At 45.1% G+C, this 25,434-nt stretch overlaps 1 protein-coding gene across 1 annotated transcript in view; it reads right to left on the minus strand.

The window, feature by feature from the left end:
* The window catches only part of LOC137564091 (solute carrier family 22 member 4-like), a 146,934-nt gene that overhangs the window by 102,399 nt on the left and 19,101 nt on the right, over positions 1-25,434 (minus strand). Inside the window, exon 2 of the mRNA XM_068277444.1 lies at positions 3,092-3,195. Within this exon, the coding sequence (XP_068133545.1) occupies positions 3,092-3,195 (104 nt within the window). The remainder of the gene's footprint in view (positions 1-3,091; positions 3,196-25,434) is intronic.

Consider the following 25,434-nt stretch of genomic DNA (forward strand, 5'->3'; position numbering starts at 1 on the left):
CCCCACCCACTGGGAGCCGCTCCGTCAGATGCGCTTTTTGTCCCTTCACACCACCCCCCCCCCCCCCCCACACACACACACACACGCCATTTATTTAGGAAAGGGTTCTTTACAGTAAGAGTGATTAAGATGTGGAATGCATTGCCACAGGAAGTAGTTATGGCAAATTCTATACCTGTATTTAAAGGGGGCTTAGATGCTTTCCTTGCGTTGAAAGACATCCATGGCTACAATTACTAGGTAATGCCTAATGATGTTGATCCAGGGATTTTATCTGATTGCCATCTGGAGTCCAGAAGGAATTTTTTTCCCTTTTGGGGCTAATTGGACCATGCCTTGTAAGGGTTTTTCGCCTTCCTCTGGATCAACAGGGATATGTGAGGGAGCAGGCTGGTGTTGTACTTTGTTCTCTGGTTGAATTCTGTGGGCGTATGTCTTTTTTCAACCCAAATAACTATATGTAACTATGCATCAGCCAGAGGCGTCATCAGCCAAAGGCAACAGTGCACTAACACTGTACAGAAGTGTCATCAGCCTTTGCACGCGATGCATCTTTTGCTATGCAGGGGGGAGCGGAGAAACCATGAGCGTGTGTAATGGAGAAGTTTCTGGTGGTGGGAGCAGCGAGAAAAATGCTATTGTGCTGTGCTCGGGCATTACTAAAAATCTAATCTGCCGGATCTTCATGCAATCGTTGTGCGCCTGATGTAGTCACGCTGGTCTGACCATAATGACCACCCCTACCATGTCAGTCGTTATGGTGCACCACTCAGAGTTCAGACCAGCGTGTGTATGGACCTTTAGGGCTGGTTCAGGCAGATGTCTCAATCACTTGCCCAGAGTCTCATCCAAATGCTTTTCTTCAAGCGTGCAGAAAAGCATTTGTCGACTTTCAGCAGCGATTCAAAGCGATCGTCATTTTTTTATCCTGCAGGGGGACACAGCAGTGTGGCGCTAATAGACCCCAGAACGACCAGACCCTGCTGCTTTCAGACAGTGGAAAAAAGAAAAGGTCAAAATGCTGCTTTTGCATAAACGGCGGTAAATGACGTGCAAATGTGCGTGTGAACTGGCCCTTAGTTATTGTACCACATAAGAGAGATATAAACACTGTACGGTATTTATTTCTGCATCTGTTTATTTCTTAATCCATATTTGAGGAGGATTCTTCTATGTGTGATTAAAAAGTTTATTTTAGAAATTTTAATTTAATTTTTTGACAAGATTTTGTTTTTAAACTATTATAATACTCAAAATGGATACTAGACCCTTGCTTGACAGATTTTAGTAAGTTGCAAGCAAAAATGTCATGAAAATTAATTGAACCATTTTTTGCACAGAAATCCTGCAGAAATTTAATGCTAGATAGGTTAAAAAACATGTTACTTGATAGTGTTCCTTTAAATCTGTTGAAAATGTTAGATTTTATCTGAGAGGTATCTATCTGATGATCAAATCTAGAGGCCATCTATTAGTGTATAGCTACCCTTAACTGTGACAATTTTGCTACAAGTGACAGGCAGTCTATTGGGCTAATCAAAGTTCGGGAATCGGGGATCATGCCCTAGGAAGCAACTGGATAAGATAAGTGGATCGGCCGTTTTGTGAATGGAGTGCGCGTAAGTTACCAGTGCATGCTACGCAGCACTATCGCGTGTACAACTTCAACCCCAATGTGTTTTGCCTACTGTCTAATATTAATAAAAGAAAAAAGCGTTTAAGAAAGTAGATCAATTGTTAATACTTAACCACTTTTGTACCAGCAACCTCTGCCCCCTTAAAGGAGTCATCAGGCGAATTTAACAAAAAAAAGCTGTACTCACCTTGGGCTTTCTCCAACCCCTAGCAGCCGACTGTCCCACGCTGTCACCTCCACTCCCTGCCGCTGTCCCGGTCTCCGTTCTCGGTCCGGAAGCCGACCCCCGAGGTCGTCCGCAGAACTACTGCGCCTGCGCAGTAAGCCCCGTACAACGTGTGCTTGATTGACAGCAGCGGTTCGCACATGCGCAGTGCGGACGACCTCGGGGTCGGCTTCCAGACCAAGAACAGATGCCAGGACAGCGGCGGAGGTGACAGCGTGGGACAGTCGGCTGCTAGGGGCTGGAGTAAAGCTTTTTTTTGTTAAATTCGCCTTTAAGGACCAGAGACTGCTGGTATCAAAGAACATCTCTTCCTGATGAATCGCCACACATGCCAGCAGCTCCCGCCAGTCACGCCGCTCCTCTATCCCCGCAGGCACCTGTCTTCGCTTTAATTGGCTCCTGATGCTGTCCATCAATGTAAACCAATGGGATCGGCTTACCGTGATGACAGGGTCAGGCGCCAATGAAATTTGCTCCTGACAGACTCACACAGCTCTGCCATCATATAGATGGCAGGGGGAGTGATCTGCACCGGGGAGAGTGCGACATGATCAGCGGTAGAGGCGGGATGATTGAAATCTATGCCCTGGCAGCGGTAAGGGGATCAAAACAGGGCGTAGATTTCAATCATCGAGGTCCAGAAGTGGTTAAGCTGGTTTCACACATGGGGCGGTGCGATTGTCCTGCAGCAGGGGATCATGGGGCAGGACAAAAACGCACTGCACCATTTCATGTTTAAATCTTCCTGCGGCAGAATGCGTAGACAGGGTAATTTGCGTAGCTCCACTTTCTGATCAGCAATGTGCTTCCTGCTGCACAGGAAGAAGGTCACCAACATTTTAATGATCGGCGCCTGCATGCTGCACTGCTACTGTCTGTTCAGATCATTGTCGTGCCATTGACTTCAGTGCAATTGTGTGCTAGGCAATACAACTCGACAACGCACTGCAGAGTCTGCATCGCTTCTGTGTCATGAGTAATGTGGCCAGTTTCATACAAACTAATGGCCACTGTAACATGGGAGCGGCCGAGCAGAGTGACACAACGCGATTGTGTGAAAGGGGCTTGAAATGTTAGAAACTTGCCTTCCAGTGGGAGAATTTCAGCAGATAGATGGTAACACAACAATAGTTGTGTTATAAGCATCATGTGTTCTAAAAATTGTTCATTAGATCAAAATCACTGGTGACACAGGTTAACATATATTTAATTTTTGGACTGAAAATTACCTATCAGAGAGCTGTCCAGAAATAAATGAGCCTGTAAGAACACCAGCAAAAAACAGAGACGTTGTCAGGGGTCCTTTCCAGTCATCATCACAGACTATGTTCCACTGTAAAACAAAATGGTGAATGAGTAAAATGCCCTACAGAAATAAAAGGTTCAATATTTTGGAACTTAGCAGTATTAGAATTCTAGGAAACCATAAATACACCATTAAGGGCTTGTCCAAACTTATAAATTGCATTTCTGATTACAGCAACGCTAGTGCAATCAGACAATACAAAGATGGCGCTGTTTGATGTCTCCACTTATGCACTGCACAGCAATGCATATTGTCAACACACGGCTGCATACATTTCTGTGCACTGGGCAGTGTGATCCCACTCAATGTAGTTGAATGGAAACAGCACTGCAGCATCATGAGTGCCATGAGTTTCTAAAGGGTACCTGAAGTAAATTATAAAAAAAGATACTTACCTATAATAGGCTTCCTAGATTCTCCTACAGCCCAACATTCCCCGACAAGGTCCCTGAACACCTATCCAACTCTGTTAGTCAATTAGGCTTCTACTGGCCACAAGCACAGCCCTGGATAAGCGCATACATACTGTGCATGTGCAAATAAGGTCCACACATGCCAAATAGAATGAGCCTTTTTTGAACTTGGCATGTGCAGACCTTACACATATATGCCCAGTTTGGATGTGTTCGTCTATGGTCAGGAGCGTGGTCAGAAGGTGAATAGAGATCCTGCACTGGAAAAGTAGGCTCCATGGGCGTCCGGGAAGCGTCTGGACCATTCAGAAGCTGCACAGAGAATGAGGTCGCACACCACTGGCGAGGTGCTGGACCAATATTTGTAATCCACGAAAAGCTCCAGAAGGTCCGCACACTCAATTATACCATGTTCTGTTTATTCAGAAAACATGACACACCATTCCACAACCAATGAGTCGTTTCGGGGCCCCGCAGGGTCCCCTTTGTCAAGGCTACAGTACAGAATGGTGTACTGTAGCCTTGACAAAGGGGACCCTGCGGGGCCCCGAAACGACTCATTGGTTGTGGAATGGTGTGTCACGTTTTCTGAATAAACAGAACATGGTATAATTGAGTGTGTGGACCATTCAGAAGGTTCCATCTACTGAAGTAAGTATATAACTTTTATCCCCATTGCAATTTTGCTTTAAATCCAATTCTGTATTCATTAAAAAAACATTTCAGACAGTATATTTTTAAATGTTCTAAGTAGTTTAATACATGAACCTGTCTTCATTTGACTGAAGTTCACATTTAATAGGTTATTCTGTTTTAGTATAAAATAAATAAATACATACTAAAAAAAAAATCACATATTGCCGCATGTACAGTATGTCATCAAGCCAGGATTCGGTACTTGAAGCTGTACAAACTTGCAGCTGTACAAAGCTGGTTGGAGTTCTAGTCAGAGGCGAGCAGCCTTCGTCATTGGAATGGGGAGAGGTGAGATCAAACTACCGGCTGCTGATCTCTGCAGGAGGGGGGGGGGGGGGGGGGTAGGGAAAATCAGTCTCCAGGGAAGCCTTCTTTGGTAAATGAGCAAGGTGCGTGCTAAGCAGCAGTTGTGTAAAATAATGTCATACAGTATAGTGTGCTACGAATAGCTTGGTGGTGCTCCTTCCTAAAGGTACCTGAACCTCTGTCTGGTTTGCCTATGCCTTAAAACATATCACTGTGTGCAGCACAGCCCTTTTCAGCTTCCATTTGCCACTTCCATAGTCCAATCAGTCTCATGATCCATTGAATTCAGGAAAGAGATTCAAATGGATCCCCTACCCATTTTCCCCCCATATTGCGCTCTTCTGATTCTATAAAATAAAAAATGGTAAGTGAAACTAAAAATTGAATGCAGAAAAAGCAAATGAAAACAAGATGGAAAAATTGTTGCAACATCGCACTTGCAAGTGTGTACCCTGCCTTATGCTTTTCAGAATTAACTGCGTCAGCAGTGTTGTGACAACTGACGTCTTTGTTTTTTGTGTTATAAAATGAGTATGCAAGTATGTACACGAGAAAGGGTTCGCACAGAACAGAATTACCGTGTGCCGGTACTCTTTTCACGCGATTTTGCAATTTAGTCTATACTCAGCTTTGCCTTAAGAAATTTCATGAAATAATTACAGGTGTAGGTAAATTATATACCAAAAGATTAACCTTTATGACAAGTACATTACAGGAATTAAAGAAAAACACACCTAAGATACAAATCAGTAACTGAATCTCCCTGCTGGCTACAGCTTCCCTTAATTAAATTATTTTTTCACAGACAGATACATATTTGTGTATAGTTTCAACCTTTCTCTATGAAGAAAGATAAAAATAAATCAGGTGTTTCACACATTGTAAGCATGCTTTCTCTAAGTAGTAGAAAACAAAGAATTTGTAATCTTAGATATATAGAGGAGTGGCGCGGCCCCTGAGGGGAGCAGTCATGTGGCGCGACACAACGGGACTCTGGCATGCGATCCAACTGCCCGGCGTGAGTATGCAGCTGCCGCCGCAAGCCACCTGAGACATGCACGGGCACCTCCCAACTGCGGGCTCGGTCGCAATTGCAACCCATGTGACCTCGGGCCCCATGCCCCTGTTTCTTGATCTCTCTTCTATTTTTTTGTATGAGATTGATTTATTTTTTCCCCTTTTTGCCCGTTTTCCAGAGCGGTTTTCCACTTTTACTATACTTTAACATTGAGGCAGAAACACCTCAGAAATCTAAAAAAAATGCTGCAGCCCCCGAGTTTGCGTTTGGAGGAAAAACGAACCGCTCTGGTGTGCACCATCCCATTCACTTTCATTAGCCAAGTGTTTTTCACCCTGCAAGCGTTTAAAAAAAAATGCTCCACAGATTGTGATCGGTTTCAGGCTGAAATCAATTCACAATCTGTTTGCAGTAAAGGTTGCCATACGATTCCTCTCTGATCAGATTCGATCAGAGAGGGATCTATCTGTTGGTCGAATCTGATGGCGAATCGACCAGGGGATGGCCACCTTTAAAGATGATCAACAGCATAATAACCTTTAAAGAAATAACATTTCTTTTAAAGCTGATACAAATCCTGCAATAAATCTGCAGTGTCTACTTCCTGCTTTCATTAGAGCAGACATATTGATAAGAACCTGTGTTTATAAATTTACTGTTCTGCTGTGGCAGTCGGCTGGGGCAGCTGTGAAATCAAATTACAACTTATGATTAGTTACAGATGAGGGGGAATTAGACCGGCTAAACTCTCTAAATACAGTGTGAATTTCTCTGTTTTCATTCTGTCCTGTGCAAGAGCTCAGGCCCACTTTAAGTATACACTTTAAAGACTTTAGATCTTTCTATTCAGTTGGCTTCAGTTTGTCGCTGTGGTTCTGTGATCCTAGTCCTGCTTTTTGATCTCAAAGAAACAAAGCAACAAGGTCAGAAGTCATGTGACCTTGTTGCTATAATCCAGTCTGTCTCTACTTCATTCTGCTGTTCCATCTGGTTTTGTGTATTCAATGAACATTCATATTGTATATGGTGTGTACAGTAGCAAGACAGGTTTTATTTTGTTTGCTGTGTTCAAGGCTGACTTCAATGTGGTTATTTATTTTTTAATTGTATATACTTTTATCTTATTACAGTAAATGGTTAGTAGTACACTATTTGCTTTCTTGCAACCCCTTTCATGCTGCCAGTCATGATCACTAGCTCCACTGCCTGTGCAGCCATAACAGCAAGTTGCAGCTGTGCACTGATCACTGCAGCTGTAACATGTGAGCAGTGGCATAGCAAAAGTGGGTGCAGAAGTTGCAACTGCACTGCGGCCCTTGGGTCAGCGGGGCCCTCCCTCAACCCAGTATTTGCTTTCTATTGGTCTTGTGCTGGTAATAATCACTTCTATAGATTGAAGTTCTAGTAGTAATCATTAAACCATTCCCATCCCCTTCTTGCACCTCTGACACTGTGTCCTTGGCAGGTTTTGTTGTTCCATATCAGTTGATATATACAGTGGGTTGCAAAAGTATTCGGCCCCCTTGAAGAATTCCACATTTTGTCACATTACTGCCACAAACATGCATCAATTTTATTGGAATTCCATGTGAAAGACCAATACAAAGTGGTGTAATGTGAGAAGTGGATCGAAAATCATACATCATTCCAAACATTTTTTACAAATAAATAACTGCAAAGTGGAGTGTGCTTAATTATTCAGCCCCCTGAGTCAATACTTTGTAGAACCACCTTTTGCTGCAATTACAGCGGCCAGTTTGTTAGGGTATGTCTCTACCAGCTTTGCACATCTAGAGACTGAAATCCTTGCCCATTCTTCTTTGCAAAACAGCTCCAGCTCAGTAAGATTAGATTGACAGCGTTTTGTGAACAGCAGTTTTTAGATTTTGCCACAGATTCTCGATTGGATTTAGATCTGGACTTTGACTGGGCCATTCTAACACATAGATATGTTTTGTTTTAAACCATTCCATTGTTGCCCTGGCTTTATGTTTAGGGTCATTGTCCTGCTGGAAGGTAAACCTCTGCCCCAGTCTCAAGTCTTTTGCGGTCTCCAAGAGGTTTTCTTCCAAGTTTGCCCTGTATTTGGCTCCATCCATCTTCCCATCAACTCTGACCAGCTTCCCTGTCCCTGCTGAAGAGATGCAACCCCCGAGCATGATGCTGCCACCACCATTTTGACAGTGGGGATGGTGTGTTCAGAGTGATGTGCAGAGTTAGTTTTCTGCCACACGTAGCGTTTTGCATTTTGGCCAAAAAGTTCCATTTTGGTCTCCTCTGACCAGAGCATCTTCTTCCACATGGTTGCTGTGTCCCCCACATGGCTTGTGGCAAATTGCAAACGGGACTTCTTATGCTTTCTGTTAACCATGCCTTTCTTCTTGCCACTCTTCCATAAAGGCCAAATTTGTACAGTGCATGACTAATAGTTGTCCTATGGACAGATTCTCCCACCTGAGCTGTAGATTTCTGCAGCTCGTCCAGAGTCACTATGGGACTCTTGACTGCATTTCTGATCAGCACTCTCCTTGTTCGGCCTGTGAGTTTAGGTGGATGGCCTTGTCTTGGTAGGTTTACAGTTGTACCATACTCCTTCCATTTCTGAATGATCGCTTGAACAGTGCTCCGTGGGATGTTCAAGGCTTTGGAAATATTTTTGTAGCCTAAGTCTGCTTTAAATTTCTCAATAACTTTATCCCTGACCTGTCTGGTGTGTTCTTTGGACTTCATGGTGTTGTTGCTCCCAATATTCTCTTAGACAACCTCTGAGGCCCTCAGAGAGCAGCTGTATTTGTACTGACACATTAGATTACACACAGGTGCACTCTATTTAGTCATTAGCACTCATCAGGCAAGGTCTATAGGCAACTGACTGCACTCAAATCAAAGGGGGCCGAATAATTATGCACACACCACTTTGCAGTTATTATGTAACGATTGTGGAACTTTCTCCGTGATCAGCGCACAAAGCGTGCGCTGATACGGCGGAAATCCTCCACAAGCGTATAATTGCAGGAACCCAGCAAAAGGTGCTACGCACCCGTAGAGGGAAATTCCTGTCGGCAGATGGCGCTGGGGAGTGCAGAGGAACCAATCCTCTGTACCTCCACAAATGCCAGACAGGAATTGTACGAAGCGCAGAATGCAATCGCAAAAGAAGCGATTGCGAATGAGAACGAGCAAAGGGACAGGTTGTATGTGTGTGCGCCAATCCAGTCGCCACCCCGCGACCGCGCACACACAACAGCAGATACGAAACAGAAACGCAACCGCAAGAAAGGCGATTGCCAGAAGTGACACAAGGCAGATCAGAACAGAATACGAGGATCGCAAAGGCACAGCAAATCATACAACGAGAAGGTAAAGAAAACAACAAACGCTAACTGAACGCGAACACCGCACTCATCCGCAACAGTGCACGTGTTTATGCGCGGTCTCCACGTGATAAGCACAATAGAGACAAGCACGCCTAACTAACCACCGACAGACAAACATGAAACAGAGGACCCGAGCGCTTGCTTAACGGTTACCTCACCGAGCCTCCAGCAAGCGTTCGTAGCGGACAAGACAGACACACGAAAACAGGAGCAAGCGAGAGATAGGATCCACAGCACTAGCGAAAGTGGCTAGCGCAATCCAGGAAGACAGAACAGAAGGATCCACAGCACTAGCGCAGGATGCCAGTGCGATCCAGGTAGACAGAACAGAGTAGCAGACCAGAAGGATCCACAGCACTAGCGCAAGGCGAGTGCGATCCAAGGAAGGCAGAACAGAAGGATCCACAGCACTAGCGCAAGATGCTAGTGCGATCCAAGGAGACAGAACAGAAGGATCCACAGCGCTAGCGCAAGATGCTAGTGCGATCGAAGAGAGACAGATCAGAAGAGATAGCTGGTAGCAACCGCTGCACCAGCTATACTCCAAGAACAGAGATCAGAACGATTTCCTGTCGACCACCGCTGGGACAGCACAATCGCAACAGAACAAACAAAACAGATGAGCAATCCTAACTGCACTAAGGAAACATGCCCAGTGCAGTTTCCAGGGATTACTCTAAGCTGATCTTCAAACAAAGAGTAAGGCTGACACTCCTCCAGGAGTGTTTCACAGGAAGGAATCCTTATGACCAGCCAAGCATTGTGGAAAACACATAGTACTTATAGTACACGCCTCCAATGAATGTGGCCAGGCAATTTGCATGACAACGTATGCAAATTCCTCAGCAAGCACAAACTGCAAAACTGATAGAAGCTCTCCTTTCCAGAGTCCTGCAGCATGCAAACCTAAACAATGGTCAAAAAGCTGCCTGCCTACACAGGCAGCTGAGCAGATCATTACATATTCATTTGTAAAAAATGTTTGGAATCATGTATGATTTTCGTTCCACTTCTCATGTGTACACCACTTTGTGTTGGTCTTTTATGTGGAATATATTTATAGAGAGAGAGAGAGAGAGAGTCCTTGAGGGGGCCCAATGTAAAACCTGTATTGGGGCCCACAGCGCCCTAGCTACACCACTGCATGCTAGTTTGCCTTTTTCTGACCTGTGCACAGCGGCATTATTTAGTAAGATATTAATTAGGTGTACTATTTTCTACTTTCAGCTAAGGACGGTTGAAAGAATGCTCTCTACAAATGAACCTTTATGGTAATTTCGCTGTGATTTAGCACTGTGTGGCTATCCTCCCTCCAATTCAAATCAATCAGTATACCTGATCCATCTCTTAAAAAGATAAAGAGGTAAATTTTAGAGGATGGTATTCCTTCTGGCACACTGTTGTGCCACATACAGGTTTCCCCCTTTTTCCAAGAGAGTGACTGCACATAGAGAGACCCGGATATAACCGAGTGGAGACAGTTGTAGTCTCACCCCTGCCTAATTGGTTAGTTACCCTGAATTGAAACCTCATTTTGTAAGGATCTCTCTCATACTTCCTGTACCCCAGTTGACTCTAATATACAACACCATCTAGGCTCCCATTGTCTTTGTGTATTTTTGAAGGTACAGTTTCACTGTGTCACCCCTACCACGTACATTCTAGAGAGCTATAGAGATTGCATCAGATCAGTTAACACTTTGGTCAGTCAGGGTGTGTGTGTGTTCATGAGGAGGATCTCACTTGGTTTAAAGGGAGTCTGAAGCGAAAAATAAAAATATACTTGCCTAAGGAGAGGGAAGGCTCTGGGTCCTATAGAGCCTTCCTGTTCCTCTCCTGGTCCCTGCGTTCTCTGGCTGTGTCCCCTGTTGGTAATCTCCAACCGATCTCTTCTGGTGGGCTTTGGAAGTCTTCAAGAGCGCTTGGGCTCCCAAAAACAGCTGCTCCATACTGTACACGCTCGAGCGACCTCTCTCACGTACTCAAATATGCGCAGTACAGAGCCGCCTGTTTTCAGGAGGATTCGGGTTCCTGAGACTCCTGCGGTGGGAGACTTGAACGGAGAAGCCTGCGGGGGAGCGAGGGAACTGTGAGCAAACCAACGTTTTTTTCATTAATGCTTCAGATTCACTTTAACATGATTCCCATCTTTTCTGTTTCACACTCTGCCTCTCAAATTTTCTGCTAACCTTCCTTACACTTCAAAGTTCACAATGAACAGCAACAACACGTCCAGTAGCTTACAAGCAAATGGTCCAGGACCATGGCAATTTAGCTTCCTTTAATGGCAACATGGCCACATCTTCTCTGAGATCAGTTTGTAAAATGAAGCCCAAGCAAAATGGTTTCCACATTGACTCTATTCAATAACGTTGGCCTTTCTTCAGTACCCCCAAAATGCCTGTCTCCAGCACCACAAAAAGACAGCTGCAAAGTTCCAATCTGCTGCCCATTTAGACTGCCAAATCCCAGACTATATAGTGTGCAGGGATGGATCTAGGGGGGGCAGGCCGGTCTCTTGCCCCAGGCGCAGTTTGTTGAATTCTTAAAAAGGCGGCAAAATGAATGGCAGTTTAGGTGCCAAAACCTGACCTTTAGGCGCCAAAACCTGACCTTGCCCCAGGCCCAACTTGGTCTAGATCCGTCCCTGATAGTGTGACCATAATTTGTCAAGTCTCAGCCTATTGTCCAATTACACTCTTCCATCTTCCAACCCGTTATTCAGCCAGACTCTGCGGAGTCTGTCATTTACCCAGACTTTGCTATGTATTGGTACTTGTGTCGCTAGTTGTTCTGATAGTACAGTATGTTGAACTGCTCATGTATCTATGCTTCTATGCTCCCTATTGTTATGTTTTGCACGTAGTATAGCGCTATGGACTATGTTGGAGCTCTGTAAATAAACATAATAATAATGTAACGATCGGTGAAGCACAGAGAGGATCTGATTACCGGTGATCTGCAGTATCACTGGAAATACAGATGTATACCTGATTATAAGTGATCTGCAGTATCGCCGATAATCCGATATACCAGCTAACCTCTGTAGAGTGTAGTGTTTTGGTGTAACAGTAACACTTTGAGGACAAGCCTCAGCGCAGTCAGGAGTACTGCACAGATTCCTTCCGCAGACCCGGACTCTCCAAGACGGGAGAAGTCGGGCTGACAGCAGGAAGGATTGTCTGAAAGTAACCCTCACGAGGAAGGGTCGCTAACAGAGTGAGGAACCGCCTCTAACGGTAAGGTCGGTTCTCGAGGTCGGACAAGCCAGGTCGTACACACACGGACAGATACAGTACAAGATCAGGAGACAAAGGCGGAGTCTAAGTGCAGGCAGGGTTCGGCAACGGGGTATCAGATATATCGAGGTACAAAATCAGGAGGCAGAAACAGAGTCTAGGGACGAGCCGGGGTTCGGCAACAGAGTATCAGAAATATCGAGGTGCAAGATCAGAGTTCAAGAGGATAGTCAGGCAAGCAGGAAGTCATAACAGATAATCACAATCAAACTAGTACTTTAAGCCATCAACAAAATCTAGCTAAGTGTAGGATTACAGCTCCAGCTGGTCCCGGCACACTTGCGGATCTGACTACGGATCTGGGTGCTCCCACGTATGTGATCGCAACACCAGACACCCAACAACTGAACAGCTGGCAGTATATATACACACGGAGGCCTCTCCAGCACCTCCCTAAGTGCTGGACCAATCAGGAGGGGAGCCAGGGTCAGCTGACCAACCTGGTCAGCTGACTCATTTCTGGCTGGCATATATGCTCTGCCTCAGTGCGCGCGCGTCATTCTTAACCTAGAGGCACTACGTGTCCCAGCCACCCCAACACCGCTCTGCCGTGTAACAGCCAGAGTGCCATGCGCGCTAACCGCCCCGTCCAACGGTTTTCCCGCGCTCCGCCAAGCCCTGCACGGGGACAGCCGCCTCAGACTGAGTGGAGGCGGCTGACTCCCCGTGCTCTGCCACGCTGGATGTGGAAGCAGCCGCCCCGCTCTGAGAGCGAGCGGCTGCGCTTCCACGCTTTCTGACAAATAATAATAATAAGACACAGCCTGAAATTTCTGAGTTGGCAAGCTTGTTTTTCCATAGACTAGGTGGGCACACACCATCAAGCAAATATAGTAAGCAAAATTTCTTGCAATAATAAATTAATATGGGGTGTGCAGAAAAAGATCAAAAACATATACTAGAATGCCAAAGAAACAAAAGATCCTAACATGACCACACCAGAGAATGTATGATTGATTTTAGCTTTGCTTTCTCTTTTTCTTGTACCAATAAAGCTTATTAATAGTTAGACTTTTGGTGTGGTGCGGTCTCTTTCTTTGGCGACCTTGTTCTAAGGGCTCTTTCACATCAGACAACGCGAACAGGAGCCGTTCTCCTGCACGCGTTGTCTGCCTGCGGCGTGTCGTCGGGTATCTGAGGTGCGACGCAATCAGCGGCGGTAGCTGGTAATTAAACCCGACGGAAAACGCCGGCTCGCGGGTGCGTTGGAGGAAAAACTGCGCCCGGGTGCGTCGGAACTGCAACGCATCGAAACGCAGCGTCGAGTGTGAAAGGTAAAATGAAAGTCTATGGACTTTTATCTTACCTTGGTTAACGCAAACGGCTTCCGTTTGCGTTAACGCAGAAAGTCTGCCCTAATGTGAAAGAGCCCTAAGCATCCTTTTCCAGCAAAGGGAGACCTCCACTTGGATTTACAAGGAATAATCCCATAGACCAAACTTGTGCAATGTTTTGGTCACATATGACCCTTCTTACGAGCTAACTGTTTGCAAAAGGTCAGAAGTGAGTGTTTGAAAGTTTGGCCTATGATATTTAAATACAAAGGAATTATTCTTAACAAATTAGATGGAGTCACGAGTATCTCTTTGCCCAGAACACCATTGCCACAAATGTACTCCTTGCCAACCTCTTGCTCCAGAGCTCCAAACGTTTTACGAAATGCAACATCTATATTACACAGATTCTGAGCTCCTGCATCTAAATGCATCATTCAAGCACCTGCAGCTTGATCCTCTGTCCTTTAAGCTCACTAAACTACAGAGATGGATTAAGATGTAATGGGGCCCTAGGCAAGGTAGTAGATTTGGGGAGCCCTTGTGATCTTTTTGGTAAGCTCTAGTGGAGAAAGGTCAGAGAAGGTGGCTGGTGGGCCCCTTGACACCCACTAGGCCCCAGGCACTTGCCTGGGTAGCATTGTGGATTATCCTTCTCTGCTAGGCTACATCTGCCATCCCTTTCCTGCCTCATCTGATGACTTCTTCTGCCAGAAGACTTCAGGCACCCATACCAAGCCTGAAGTGATGAGTTCTGCTCCACCTATCCGGATTACATCTGCCATTCCAATCCTCCCTCATTTGATAACTTCTGCTATTCCAATCCAGTAACTTCACCTTCATTCTAGCCTAATCTATTATTATTAATAAACGTTATTTATAAAGCACTGACATACTACACAGCACTGTATAATAAATAGGGGTGACATAACATTAAGCAATGATACACAGGGACAGTATAACATTCACTAATGCTACACAAAATAGGGATGCAATGTAGGGATAAATATGTCAGACAGGTCCTTGAGTCCATATGGTGGCTGAGAAGGGCACATGGGGAGGAGGGCCCTGCCGAATAGACTAAGGGGTGGGAGAGAAGGACACATAAGATGGGTCTTTAAGACCTGCTTGAATTAGTAAAAGGTGGGGGCAAGCCTGATGGGGAGGAGGGCGTTCCAAAGAGTAGGGGCTGCTCTGGAGAAGTCCTTCCTGGAGCCTTGTAAGGTATGTGAGAGGTGGACAAGAGTGTTAGAAGAGCGAAGAGAGTGGGTAGGGGAGTGTCTCAGGACAAGACCCAAAATGGACAAAGGGGAGGTATTGTGGATGGATTTGTATGCCAGACAGATTAGTTTAAATGTAACTCTGAGGGGGCCAGGAGTCAGTGAAGGGACTTGAGAAGAGGGCAGCTGAAAAGCAATGGTGGGAGGAGTGAATGAGCATGGGAGCTGCATTCATAACAGATTGCAGGGGTCGGAGTCTGTTCTCAGAATGTCCAGAAAGGCTGAAATTGCAGTAGTCCAGACAGAAGATGACCAAAGCATGGACCAGGAATTTGGCAGTGTCAGGGGTTAGGTAAGGAGAATGTTGGTGATGTTGCGGACATGGAAGTGGCAGGACCTGAAAACGTTGTGGAAGTGTGTGTGGGGGGGAGGGGAGAGAGGGGGTGAAGGAGAATGTTGAGTCAAGGGTGACAACCAGGCAGCAAGTTTGTGGGTCAGGGCAGATAGAAATGTTGTTGATAGCAATATGTTGGGAGAGGGCTCAATTAATGGGGTAAGAAAATCATGAGTTCTGTCCTATCCAGGTTGACTTTAATTCTTCTTCTCCTACCCAGATGACATCAGCTACTTCTAAATCTTTATCTGATTACTTCAGCCTTATCAGATGGCCCTTATACTCTAGCCCAGTTCCACTTGATGAATTACTTTGTTTGCCACCCATGTTAATTTGGCAACAGTTTGCAATTATTATAAATATTCATTAACCATATTCTAATAGCTTAGTTTTAGTAAAAGATATTGCTGTCATTTCCTAACATTAAATTAACCCCAACCTCCTAACACTGTCAAATCTACCCTCCCCGAACACGAACCCTCCTATAATTATGATTAACATTTACCTCTGACTCTATTGTCCAACACTTACCCTCCAATAAGCCCAACACGTACCTCTATGGCCATGAGCAATAACGCTCCCTTGAATCTGGTAACAGAACTTAGCTATACCTGTGCTTCAGCCAATCAAGAGTTCAGCTATATTGTAGTAGGTGAAGCCAGATGCCAATATCTGGGGTTCAGCCATATAACATCCAATTGCACACTCTCGCCCCATGGCCGGAGTTTGGCCATATAATAAGCAAACTCGTGTGCCCAATTTAATCACTTGACACACCATCGCCACAAATTTATACTGTGTTCTACAGCAGTGCCTAATTTCAGGCATTAGCTCTGTGCTGAAATTAAGCGACTCTCCCAACAATTATCTGTTACCATGAGGTCTTCCAGAGCCAATGTGCCTGGGATTGTTCAGGTCTTTTTACAGGCTCTCGTCATTAGGGTTCCCTTCTCCCATCTTCAGGACAGAGCATTTCCTGTTGCCAGTTCTGCCGGTAATGATGTCAGACTTACGGTACCAGTCCTAACCCAAATTTACTTAGCCCTAGGAATATCTGTAGGACAGATTGCTCCTAAACAGACTATGATTTCTCCTACTTTTGTGATGCCAGTCCTTATGGTCTCCTGGGGGCAAGGGGCACCTGTTCTGGGTTTAGCATTGACATACGGGTATAGGGGTGGTTTTAAGGACCATAGTGGGGCAGGTTTCTTCAAGAAAATGAATTATACTAGAAGTCCCGAGTCTTTCTGCCACACCTGCTGGTGCACTGTGTGCCTGGATTATTATACTGCCTCTGCTCACCAGGATGTTGTTTTCTGCAAGCTTGTACCTGGCTACCCTCTGCTTCAACTGCTGGTGGCAATGTGTGCTTGGGTTACCATATTCTAACCAGCAGGTGGCCTTTCTGTGTGCTGTTTTGACATTAATTAGTCTTCACCTCTTTTATTTAAAGACTCCACCCTTTCTGGAACTTTGCCAGTTCTTCACATCAGCTGGCTTCAGTTTGTTGCTGTGTGTAAAGAGGAACTCCAGTGAAAATAATGTAATAAGAAAAGTGCTTCATTTTTACAATAATTATGTATAAATGATTTAGTCAGTGTTAGCCCATTGTACAATCTTTTAAATCCCTGATTTACATTCTGACATTTATTACATAGTGACATTTTTACTGTGGGCAGGTGATGTAGCTGCTGCATGCTTTTTTGGCAGTTGGAAACAGCTGTAAACAGCTATTTCCCACAATGCAGCAAGTTTCACAGACAGGAAACTGCCAAGAGTATGTACTCAGTTTCTTGTGGGAGGGGTTTAACAATATCAGCCATACAGCGCCCCCTGATGGTCTGTTTGTGAAAAGGAATAGATTTCTCATGTAAAAGGGGGTATCAGCTTCTGATTGGGATAAAGTTCCATTCTCTGTAAAGAGAACTTGAACTGAAAATAAAAAGTCAAAATAACCATACACAGGTCATACTTACCTCCAGTGTAGTCTACTCCTCAATCACTTTCTCCTCTCCTGCATCCCATTTGCCCACTGTTATCAATGGAATTCTCCGTCATCCATTTTAAAAATGGCCATTACCCCATAACAGCTTCCTGGTCAGCATACTGTTAAACTGTAATATCTGTAACATTCTTCTGTGCCCCTCTCCTTCCAGCAATATACTACAGGACCCGGATCTGTACTGTAGCCGGGTCCCATAGCTAGCAGCAGAGCAGCCAATTGGCGCTCTGGGGGTCACATGATCACAGTGATCATAGAGGAGCTGCAGACTGCACTGACTGGCATGCACTGATGAGGATCAAACAATCCGAAACAGTCTGTATGCATGTTGGATTATTATGGCTCTGTACAAATTAACAAGATGACACATCATTGCATTCCAGCGGTTCTGGAGGTGTGTTTAGCTTCTAAGGGTACAATGGTTAATTTGCATATATTCAGCAGTGTTGCACTGGGAGACATCTCAAGCTCACTCCAACCTGAATTATCGCAAATTCTTTCTGTTTTAAGAAAGCAAACTTTTGTTTTTCTCTATAGAGAGAACAGATCGTTTTTAGTTGATACAAAAAAAATTTAAGTGGACCGAACTCCTGCACAGGATAGAAGGATAGAAACAGAGAAGTGCATCCTGTATGTATTTAGAGCTTAGCCTGTTTAATTCCCCCTCATACGTGTCTAATCACAAGCTCTAATTTGATCTCTCCCCTCTGTCACCTGACTGACTGCCACGGCAGAGATGGCAGATAATCTCATTTGAATGCATAGGCTGTTAACAATATGTCTGCTTCAGTGCTTCCATGAAAGCAGGAAGTAGAAACCGTGCAGATTTATTTTAGGATTTGTATCAGCTGTAACAAAGAAATTATTTTTGTTTCAGGCTGCTTTCCCACCAGGACGTTGCGTTTTAGGGGACTTATAGGTCGCATAACGTGCCCCTATCGCAACGCCTGGTGGTGTTGGTGGAGGACGCTACCAAGAGCCGCGTTATGCAGCTCTTGGTGCGCCTTTTCTGTGCTATGGATGCGGAGACCACGTGATCCCCATCACGTGGTCCTGCCAGCCAATCGCCACACAGGGCGGCGCTCCAGGAAGTAAACACTGCACGTCACACCGTGCAGTGAATATTAACCACTTCCACACCATGAAATTTTGTGCTGATCTGTGCTGCGTGGGCTCTCCAGCCCACAGCACAGATCAGCTAGCAGCCAGGGCGATCAGACTTCCCCCCTTTTTTCCCCACTAGGGGGATGTCCTGCTGGGGGGGTCTGATCCCCGCCGGCTGCTTGCGCTTGCGGGGGGGGGCTCTTCAAAGCCCCCCTCCGCAGCGCTTCCTGGCCTCCTTCCCCTTCCCTCCCTCTCCCTGTGAGCGGCGCAGGACGGATTTCCGTCCTGCGCCTGATGGGATAGGCTTTAGCCTATCAGATGCCGGTGATCCCCGGCCAATCAGAGGCCGGGGATCGCCGATCTCCTCTACGGCGCTGCTGCGCAGCAGCGCCGTATACATGTAAACACCGGGGAAGATCTTCCCCGTGTGTTTACATTTACCCTGCGAGCCGCCGATCGGCTCGCAGGATGTTCACGGAGACACCCTCCGTGAACTGACATGGAACCCATGGTATACACTTCAGGATTCAGGGGCGTGTATATACGCTCCGAGAATCCGGAAGTGGTTAATTAGCCATGTGGCTGGCCGAGGAGGAGGAGGGGAGACCTCCTCCTCCAACATTACTGAACATGTGCAAACAGTCTAACGCGGCTTAGCCGCATATAATGTACAGCATGCAGCACTTTAACTTGACGTGTAATTTTGGGGATATCCAGGGGTCTTGGTCCCTCTGTGCCCCAATATAAATGAAGTATGGTGCAAAAATTCTGCTTGGGATTTTCAGTCCATGGAAATACTCAGTCGATTGTGGGCCCCCCTGTTCTAACAATGCGACTGAGGCATTGGTATTTGGTATCCCCATTCACGGGAGAAGTTGAGAAATGTGTTTTAGGGTGTATTTTGTGGCCTCCAAACAGCATGTGTATATTATGTGTTTTCAAATTAGCCTGTTTGCCCCTCAAAAATAAACTTTTACATTTTACCCCATTTTTCCAATCAAAATTGAGAAAGGACTAGAGGGTCAAATCTCTAATTATACCCCTTGTTAAATATGTTGGGGGGGAGGGGGGGGTCCTAATTCTCTAGATGGGGTCATTTTGGGGGATATTCTGGGGAATTGGTCCTTCTGCACCGCTATAAATGAAGTATGGTGCAAAAAATTCTGCTTTCAATTTTCAGTCCAGTCCATAAAAATGCAAAATGCACTCCAGGCTCTCCCCCCCCCCCCCCCCAGTTCTCTAACAATATGACACGAGGCATTAGTGTTTGGTATCTCTATGCACCGGAGAAGTAGATGCATATGTTTTATGATGTATTTTGTAGCCTGTGATTAGCATGTGGACATTATGTGCTTTCAAATTAGCATATTTGACCCCCCAAAAAATAATGAAAAATGTTACCCCTTTCTTCTGATCAAAATCGAAAAAAGACCAGACAGTCAAATCCCTAATTTTACTATTTGTCGGATACATTGGGAGGTCTCGTCTTCTAGATGAGGTAATTTTTGGGCGTATTCAGGGGTCTTGGTCCTTTTGCACCGCTATGAATAAAGTATGATGTAAAAATTCTGCTTTGGATTTTAAGTTCTTAAAAATGCAAAATGCATTTAGTTGATTCTGGGCCCTCAGTTCTCATGCAGTGTGACGCATAGAGATGGCCCGAACGGTTCGCCGGCGAACTTCGGGGGTTCTCGTTCTTTAATAAGGAGACCCCCAGACCTCCCCGCCGGCCGCCGCTCGTCTCCGCAACCCCCCACAAAGTTGCAAAGCTACAAATTGCTTCAATTCCTTACCGCCGCTTAACACCCGCCGGCCGCCCCATTGGTTCACAGGCTGAGCCATTTTCATTGGTCCAGCCTGTGAACCAATGGGGAGCCCCGGCGGCTGATTCAAAGATGCTTTGCCGGGACTCTGTTCTTAGTGAGTGTAATTACAGTAACTCCTACACTGTAATTACACAGCGGGGACTTGCGGCGAGATGCGGCGGCCGGTGGGTGTTAAGCGGCGGTAAGGAATTGAAGCAATTTGTAGCTTTGCAACTTTGTGGGGGGTTGCGGAGACGAGCGGCGACCCGACGGGGAGCTCTGGGGGTCTCCTTATTAAAGGAGACCCCCAGATGCAGCGGCGATGTCATGCGTTAGCATGTTTAGACCTGCTTTTTGCAGGTCTAAGCTAACGCTCATGTCTGCCGGGAAGCATCGCTTCCCGGAGGCATGCAAAGTGTAATAGGATAGGGTGTAAGGAACTTGCTGGGCGATAATATCGCCCAAGCGAGTTCTTTTAGCACCCTGCCTAGGGCTAAATGCAATTGAATCAGGCGACTTTATAGTAGCCTGATTATCGGACTCACCAGTGTTTAACCAGTTCGGCCTATCTGGACGAGCTTTCTCGTCCAGATAGGCACTGCATCTTCCCCTGCGTGGTGCGCGCGATCGGGCGCGCGCCTGCGCGCGTACCCGCCGCCCCCCGATCAGTGAATGGGAATATAATTCCCACTCACCGATCTAACCTCCCCGCAGAAATACCGACGCTTTCTCTCCAGAGAGCGCGGTATTTCTGCCCCCAGGAAACAACTCCTCTGATCTTAAGTTCCTAGATGCGAAATCGTTCGCATCTAGGAATTTTTTCACTGTGGCCATCTTGTGGCCAAATAGTAAACTGCACCCACATACATTTTTAATTAAAGAAAACTATTATTTTACATGTAAAACAAACAGTTTCCCTCCCACACCAAAAATTACCCACATACATTTTTTATTAAAAAATAAATAAAAAAAAATACAATAAAAAAAAAAAAAACAACATAGTTACCCAAGGGTCTGAACTTTTTAAATATGCACGTCAAGAGTATGTTATTATATTATTTAAAATTATAAGCTTATAAATAGTGATGGACGCAAATTGAAAAAATGCACCTTTATTTCTAAATGAAATATCGGCACCATAAATTGTGATAGGGACATCGTTTAAATGGTGTAATAACCGGGACAGATGGGCATATAAAATACATGAGTTTTAATTACGGTAGCGTATATTAATTTCAAACTATAATGGCCTAAAACTGAGAAATAATGATTTTTTTTCATTTCTTTCTTAATCTTCCTGTTAAAATGGATTTAGAAAAAAATTATTCTTAGCAAAATTTAGTACCCAAAGAAAGCCTAATTAGTGGCGGAAAAAACAAGATCTAGATCAATTCATTGTGATAAGTAGCAATAAAGTTATAGGCGAATGAATGGGAGGTGAATGTTGCTCGGATGCATGAGATTTTCGGACTGCGGTGCTGAACCGGTTAACACTGGCGAGTCTGACAATTGCATCAGGCCCAATGGGAGCCCAATGGTGCAGTATGTCAAAGTAACACAATATGTGGAAAGAATTAAGCAAAAGGTCTACTCACAAAGGTGGGTTGCTAGGGGCAACCCACCACTGGCAGCAGGTGGAGACAATAAACCCAACTCCACTCGGGGTGGTTCGTCAGGACCTCAGCTGGTCGCTCTCCTTGATAAAAAAAAAAAGCACTAGACTTGTGTAAAAACACTGTGGCTAATGCTTATATCTTTTCAGCGGGGGATGTTGAGAGGTAGATTTAGCACATATAGGGGATAAAGAGGCGCCCTGGTTGTATAAAATACGTCAAAGACAACTAAAAAGGAGCCTTCCTGAGTTACCTGTCTAGAGACTGTCGGCACTTTTATTGGCCTGAGGAAGCGGGCTCAGACCTGTGAAACGCGATGCCTGTGCTTTGTTATTAAAAGTTCTTTGTCTAAAAATGTAGTCTTTGAGGTAATCCACCTCACTTGTTCCTTTTCAGTTGTTTTTAACATATATGTAGATAAATACTAGTTCTACTTACATAACAGATGTATTGCACTGTCCACATTATGATTCCTGTGAATTGAATAAAGAAAAAGCAGAGAATCCTATTCTAGGCAGTTTCCATCTTGGCTATCTTTGAATTAAGCTAATCTTGACATAATTTCCTGCCTCACACTTTTTTCTCCTATTGCTAATTGTGTATTCATTACCCACCCTCCTCCCAGAGTCTTCAGACACTCCCGCTGAAGTCTATACTTGTCATTAGGAGGGGGAAATAAAGGGAAGAGGAGGAATATATTATAGATAAAAAGATCCCCCAGCATGCAACTGTTTTGCCAGCCGATGGCAATGGCAATTAAAGGGCCAGTGCTCCTAAGGTATGTGATAACTCCAAACCATTGAATTTTATGGTGACAATTCCTCTTTAAAATACTTTACTTACCATCAAAGTGAAAAAACATGTTTTTTTATTCAAAATTTTGTGTTGTTTTTATGTATTTATTGTTTTGTTGTAATGTGTGGGATTAAATGTTTAACGTTAGAATTAATCCCTATCCATTCTGAAAAAACAATACCATGGGCTTGATTCACAAAAGCGTGCTAACTGTTAGCACGCCAGTGAAAAGCTGCTTATCACGTGCAAACTGCCTCTTTGCGTGCTAATGCGCGCGTAATAGTTTGCGCGCATTAAGTTTAGTGCGCATAAAGTTTTGTATGCGTAAAGTTTTTTATGCGCCCGATAAACCCTATGCGACTTTCCGCGTGCACCAGACTTTGTGCGCGAGTTTATTCCTCAAAATGGTGCTAACCTACTTAGTGCAATGGTTATCACGCCCAAAAGTCTTTAGGCGTGCTAAGTAGGTTAGCACCGCTTTGTGAATCAAGCCCCAAGACTGTTTATTTTGGAAAAAAGTACAGAAGAATTATAAGCTGTGGAATTATAAGCTGTGGAACACTCCCAAAGGCAAAAATTGCTCCAGTACTGAGAGCTGCTTTCACTGAAGATATTGAAGTGGTTAAAAGGAAAGAAATATGGCAGCCTCTATATGTCTCTCTCACTAAGGGTTCCTTTTAACCCCTTGGACCAGGGTAACACTTATTTGAATTGCATCTGTTTTAGAAAACGGATGCAAAAATGCACATAATGATAGTCTATGGGACGCACAAAAACGCATTACTATGTGTTTTTCAATGCATTTTTAAAACGCTCAACAAGTTAACCAACTAAATTAAAAACTTTAAAAATTTGAAATTTTTTAATTTTACTTGTTAAATATTGATACAAACACAAATGGAAACGCATGAAAAACACACACGGAAAAACACAAAAAACGGATGTTTTTTCTGTATGGACAAGTATGACCTTAGCCTTCGTGTGAACAGGTATGGGTTAACGCCATCTCCATTTTGGGGGGATTAAAGGACAACTGTGGTGAGAGGGATATGGAGGCTGCCATATTTTTTTCCTTTTAAGCAATACCTGTTGCCTAGCAGCCCTGCTCAGAGCCGGGACAAGGTCCTTCAGCACCCAAGGCTGAGACACCAAAGTGCGCCCCCCCCCATCCCTCCCACCCCAGCCATCACACACTGATTGCTATTAGACTAATAGGTGCCCCAGGCCCCCAACCTCCCCAGCACCTAAATCTCTAGTTATATGGCTTACAGTCACTGTCATGTATCCCCTTTTCTTATTTCTTTCTGCTTCAAACACTATTGGGAATGACAGCTGAATGAATTGTGCACCCCCTCCTACACTGCGCCCTGAGGCTGGAGCCTCTCCAGCCTCTGCCTCGGCCCTGCTGGTCTATTAGGCTGCAGTAGCATCTGAATTACACCAGAAACAAGCATGCAGCTAATCTTGTCAGATCTGACAAAAATGTCAGAAATGCCTGATCTGCTGCATGCTTGTTCAGGGTACAAAATATGGCTAAAAGTATTAGAGGCAGGGGATCCGCAGGATATCCAGGCAACTAGTATTGCTTAAATGGAAATAAATATGGCACCCTCCATATCCCTCTCACTATAGTTGTCCTTTATGACAGGGGACACACCATGTGTGTTTGAACGCAGTAAAATGTGCACATTTTTTCAAAGCAGCTAATGTATCTGGTTGAAAAAAATGACAAAATGTGCAGAATTACCCTGCAGAATGTCAGGTTTTTTTTTTCTGTGCGCGAAAAACAAACACATTAAGTATGAACTAGCTCATTGATAAACCTGAGTTCTCAGTTTAAATCAGTTTTTCTGTGCAGAACACACACGAAAACAGTCAATTGTGTCCCGTAAGATAGGAAGAGCCCCATGTCCTACCTTTTACACACCTTTTTAGGGCCATATTCTATTGCTGAACTCACCAGCGCTAAGTGCTGCCGAGTTCTTAAATTAGGCAATGCTCCCATTGCCTAATCCAATTCAGTTTAAGGGCCCGTTTTCACTACATGCAGTGCAATGCGGCTACATAGCCACATTGCACTGTGGCTGAACTGTAAACAAAGCACGTTAATGGAACAGTTTCCATTGCGTGCAGGTTATCCGGAGTGGTGCTGAGCGGTCAGAGAATCTGCAGCATGCTGCAGATTCTCACACGCCCGCATTCCGCCCCATACGGGGGCTGTAGAAGTGACGTGAATGGGAGCGGAAGTGATGCGTAGTGTACCGGGTAAGGGCTCTGCCTTTCACATGGGAGACCTGAGTTCGAATCCTGGCTAGGGTCAGTATTTCCCTAGACTCCCTAACACTACAGGGTGGCCTCTTCAACGTGTCCCAGTGGCTCTTGAGGAGACAAAGCGCTATACAAATGTTCGGATTATTATCATCACCCAGCGAGTTCTTCTCACGCTATCCAATTACATTTTTCATGCCTCCGGGAAGCGATGCTTCCCTGCAGACAAGAGTGTTAGCTTAGACCTGCAAAAAGCAGGTCTAAACCAGCTAACGCACGTCGTCGTCGCTGCACCTGAGCTTCCCATCAGATCTTTGCAGATCCCCGAAGCCCCCAAAGCTGCGCCGGTCTCCCTCTAGTAATTAGCATACAGCCGAATAACTTCAGCCTCAAGTGCTGCTGATTAAATACAGTGTACTCTCACTGTAATTACGGTGTATCCGAGCCCCGGCAAAGCCTCTTTGTAGCTAGTGCCAGGGCTCCCCATTGGTCCACTCTCTGAGCCAATGAAAATGGTGTGGGGGGCTTTGGGGACCTACGGCAACCCGACAGGGAGCACTGGGGGTCTCCTTTTAATAATTTTTGCAGCGGGAGAAGGTGGTGGCGATGTTCGGTGGGTGTGGGCGGGCATCTCTAAGGAGAGAGGCCGTAGTACTGAAGGACAGCATCACAGAGTAAAGCC

This window comes from Hyperolius riggenbachi, chromosome 3 (assembly GCF_040937935.1).
Source record: "Hyperolius riggenbachi isolate aHypRig1 chromosome 3, aHypRig1.pri, whole genome shotgun sequence".
Taxonomy (NCBI): domain Eukaryota; kingdom Metazoa; phylum Chordata; class Amphibia; order Anura; family Hyperoliidae; genus Hyperolius; species Hyperolius riggenbachi.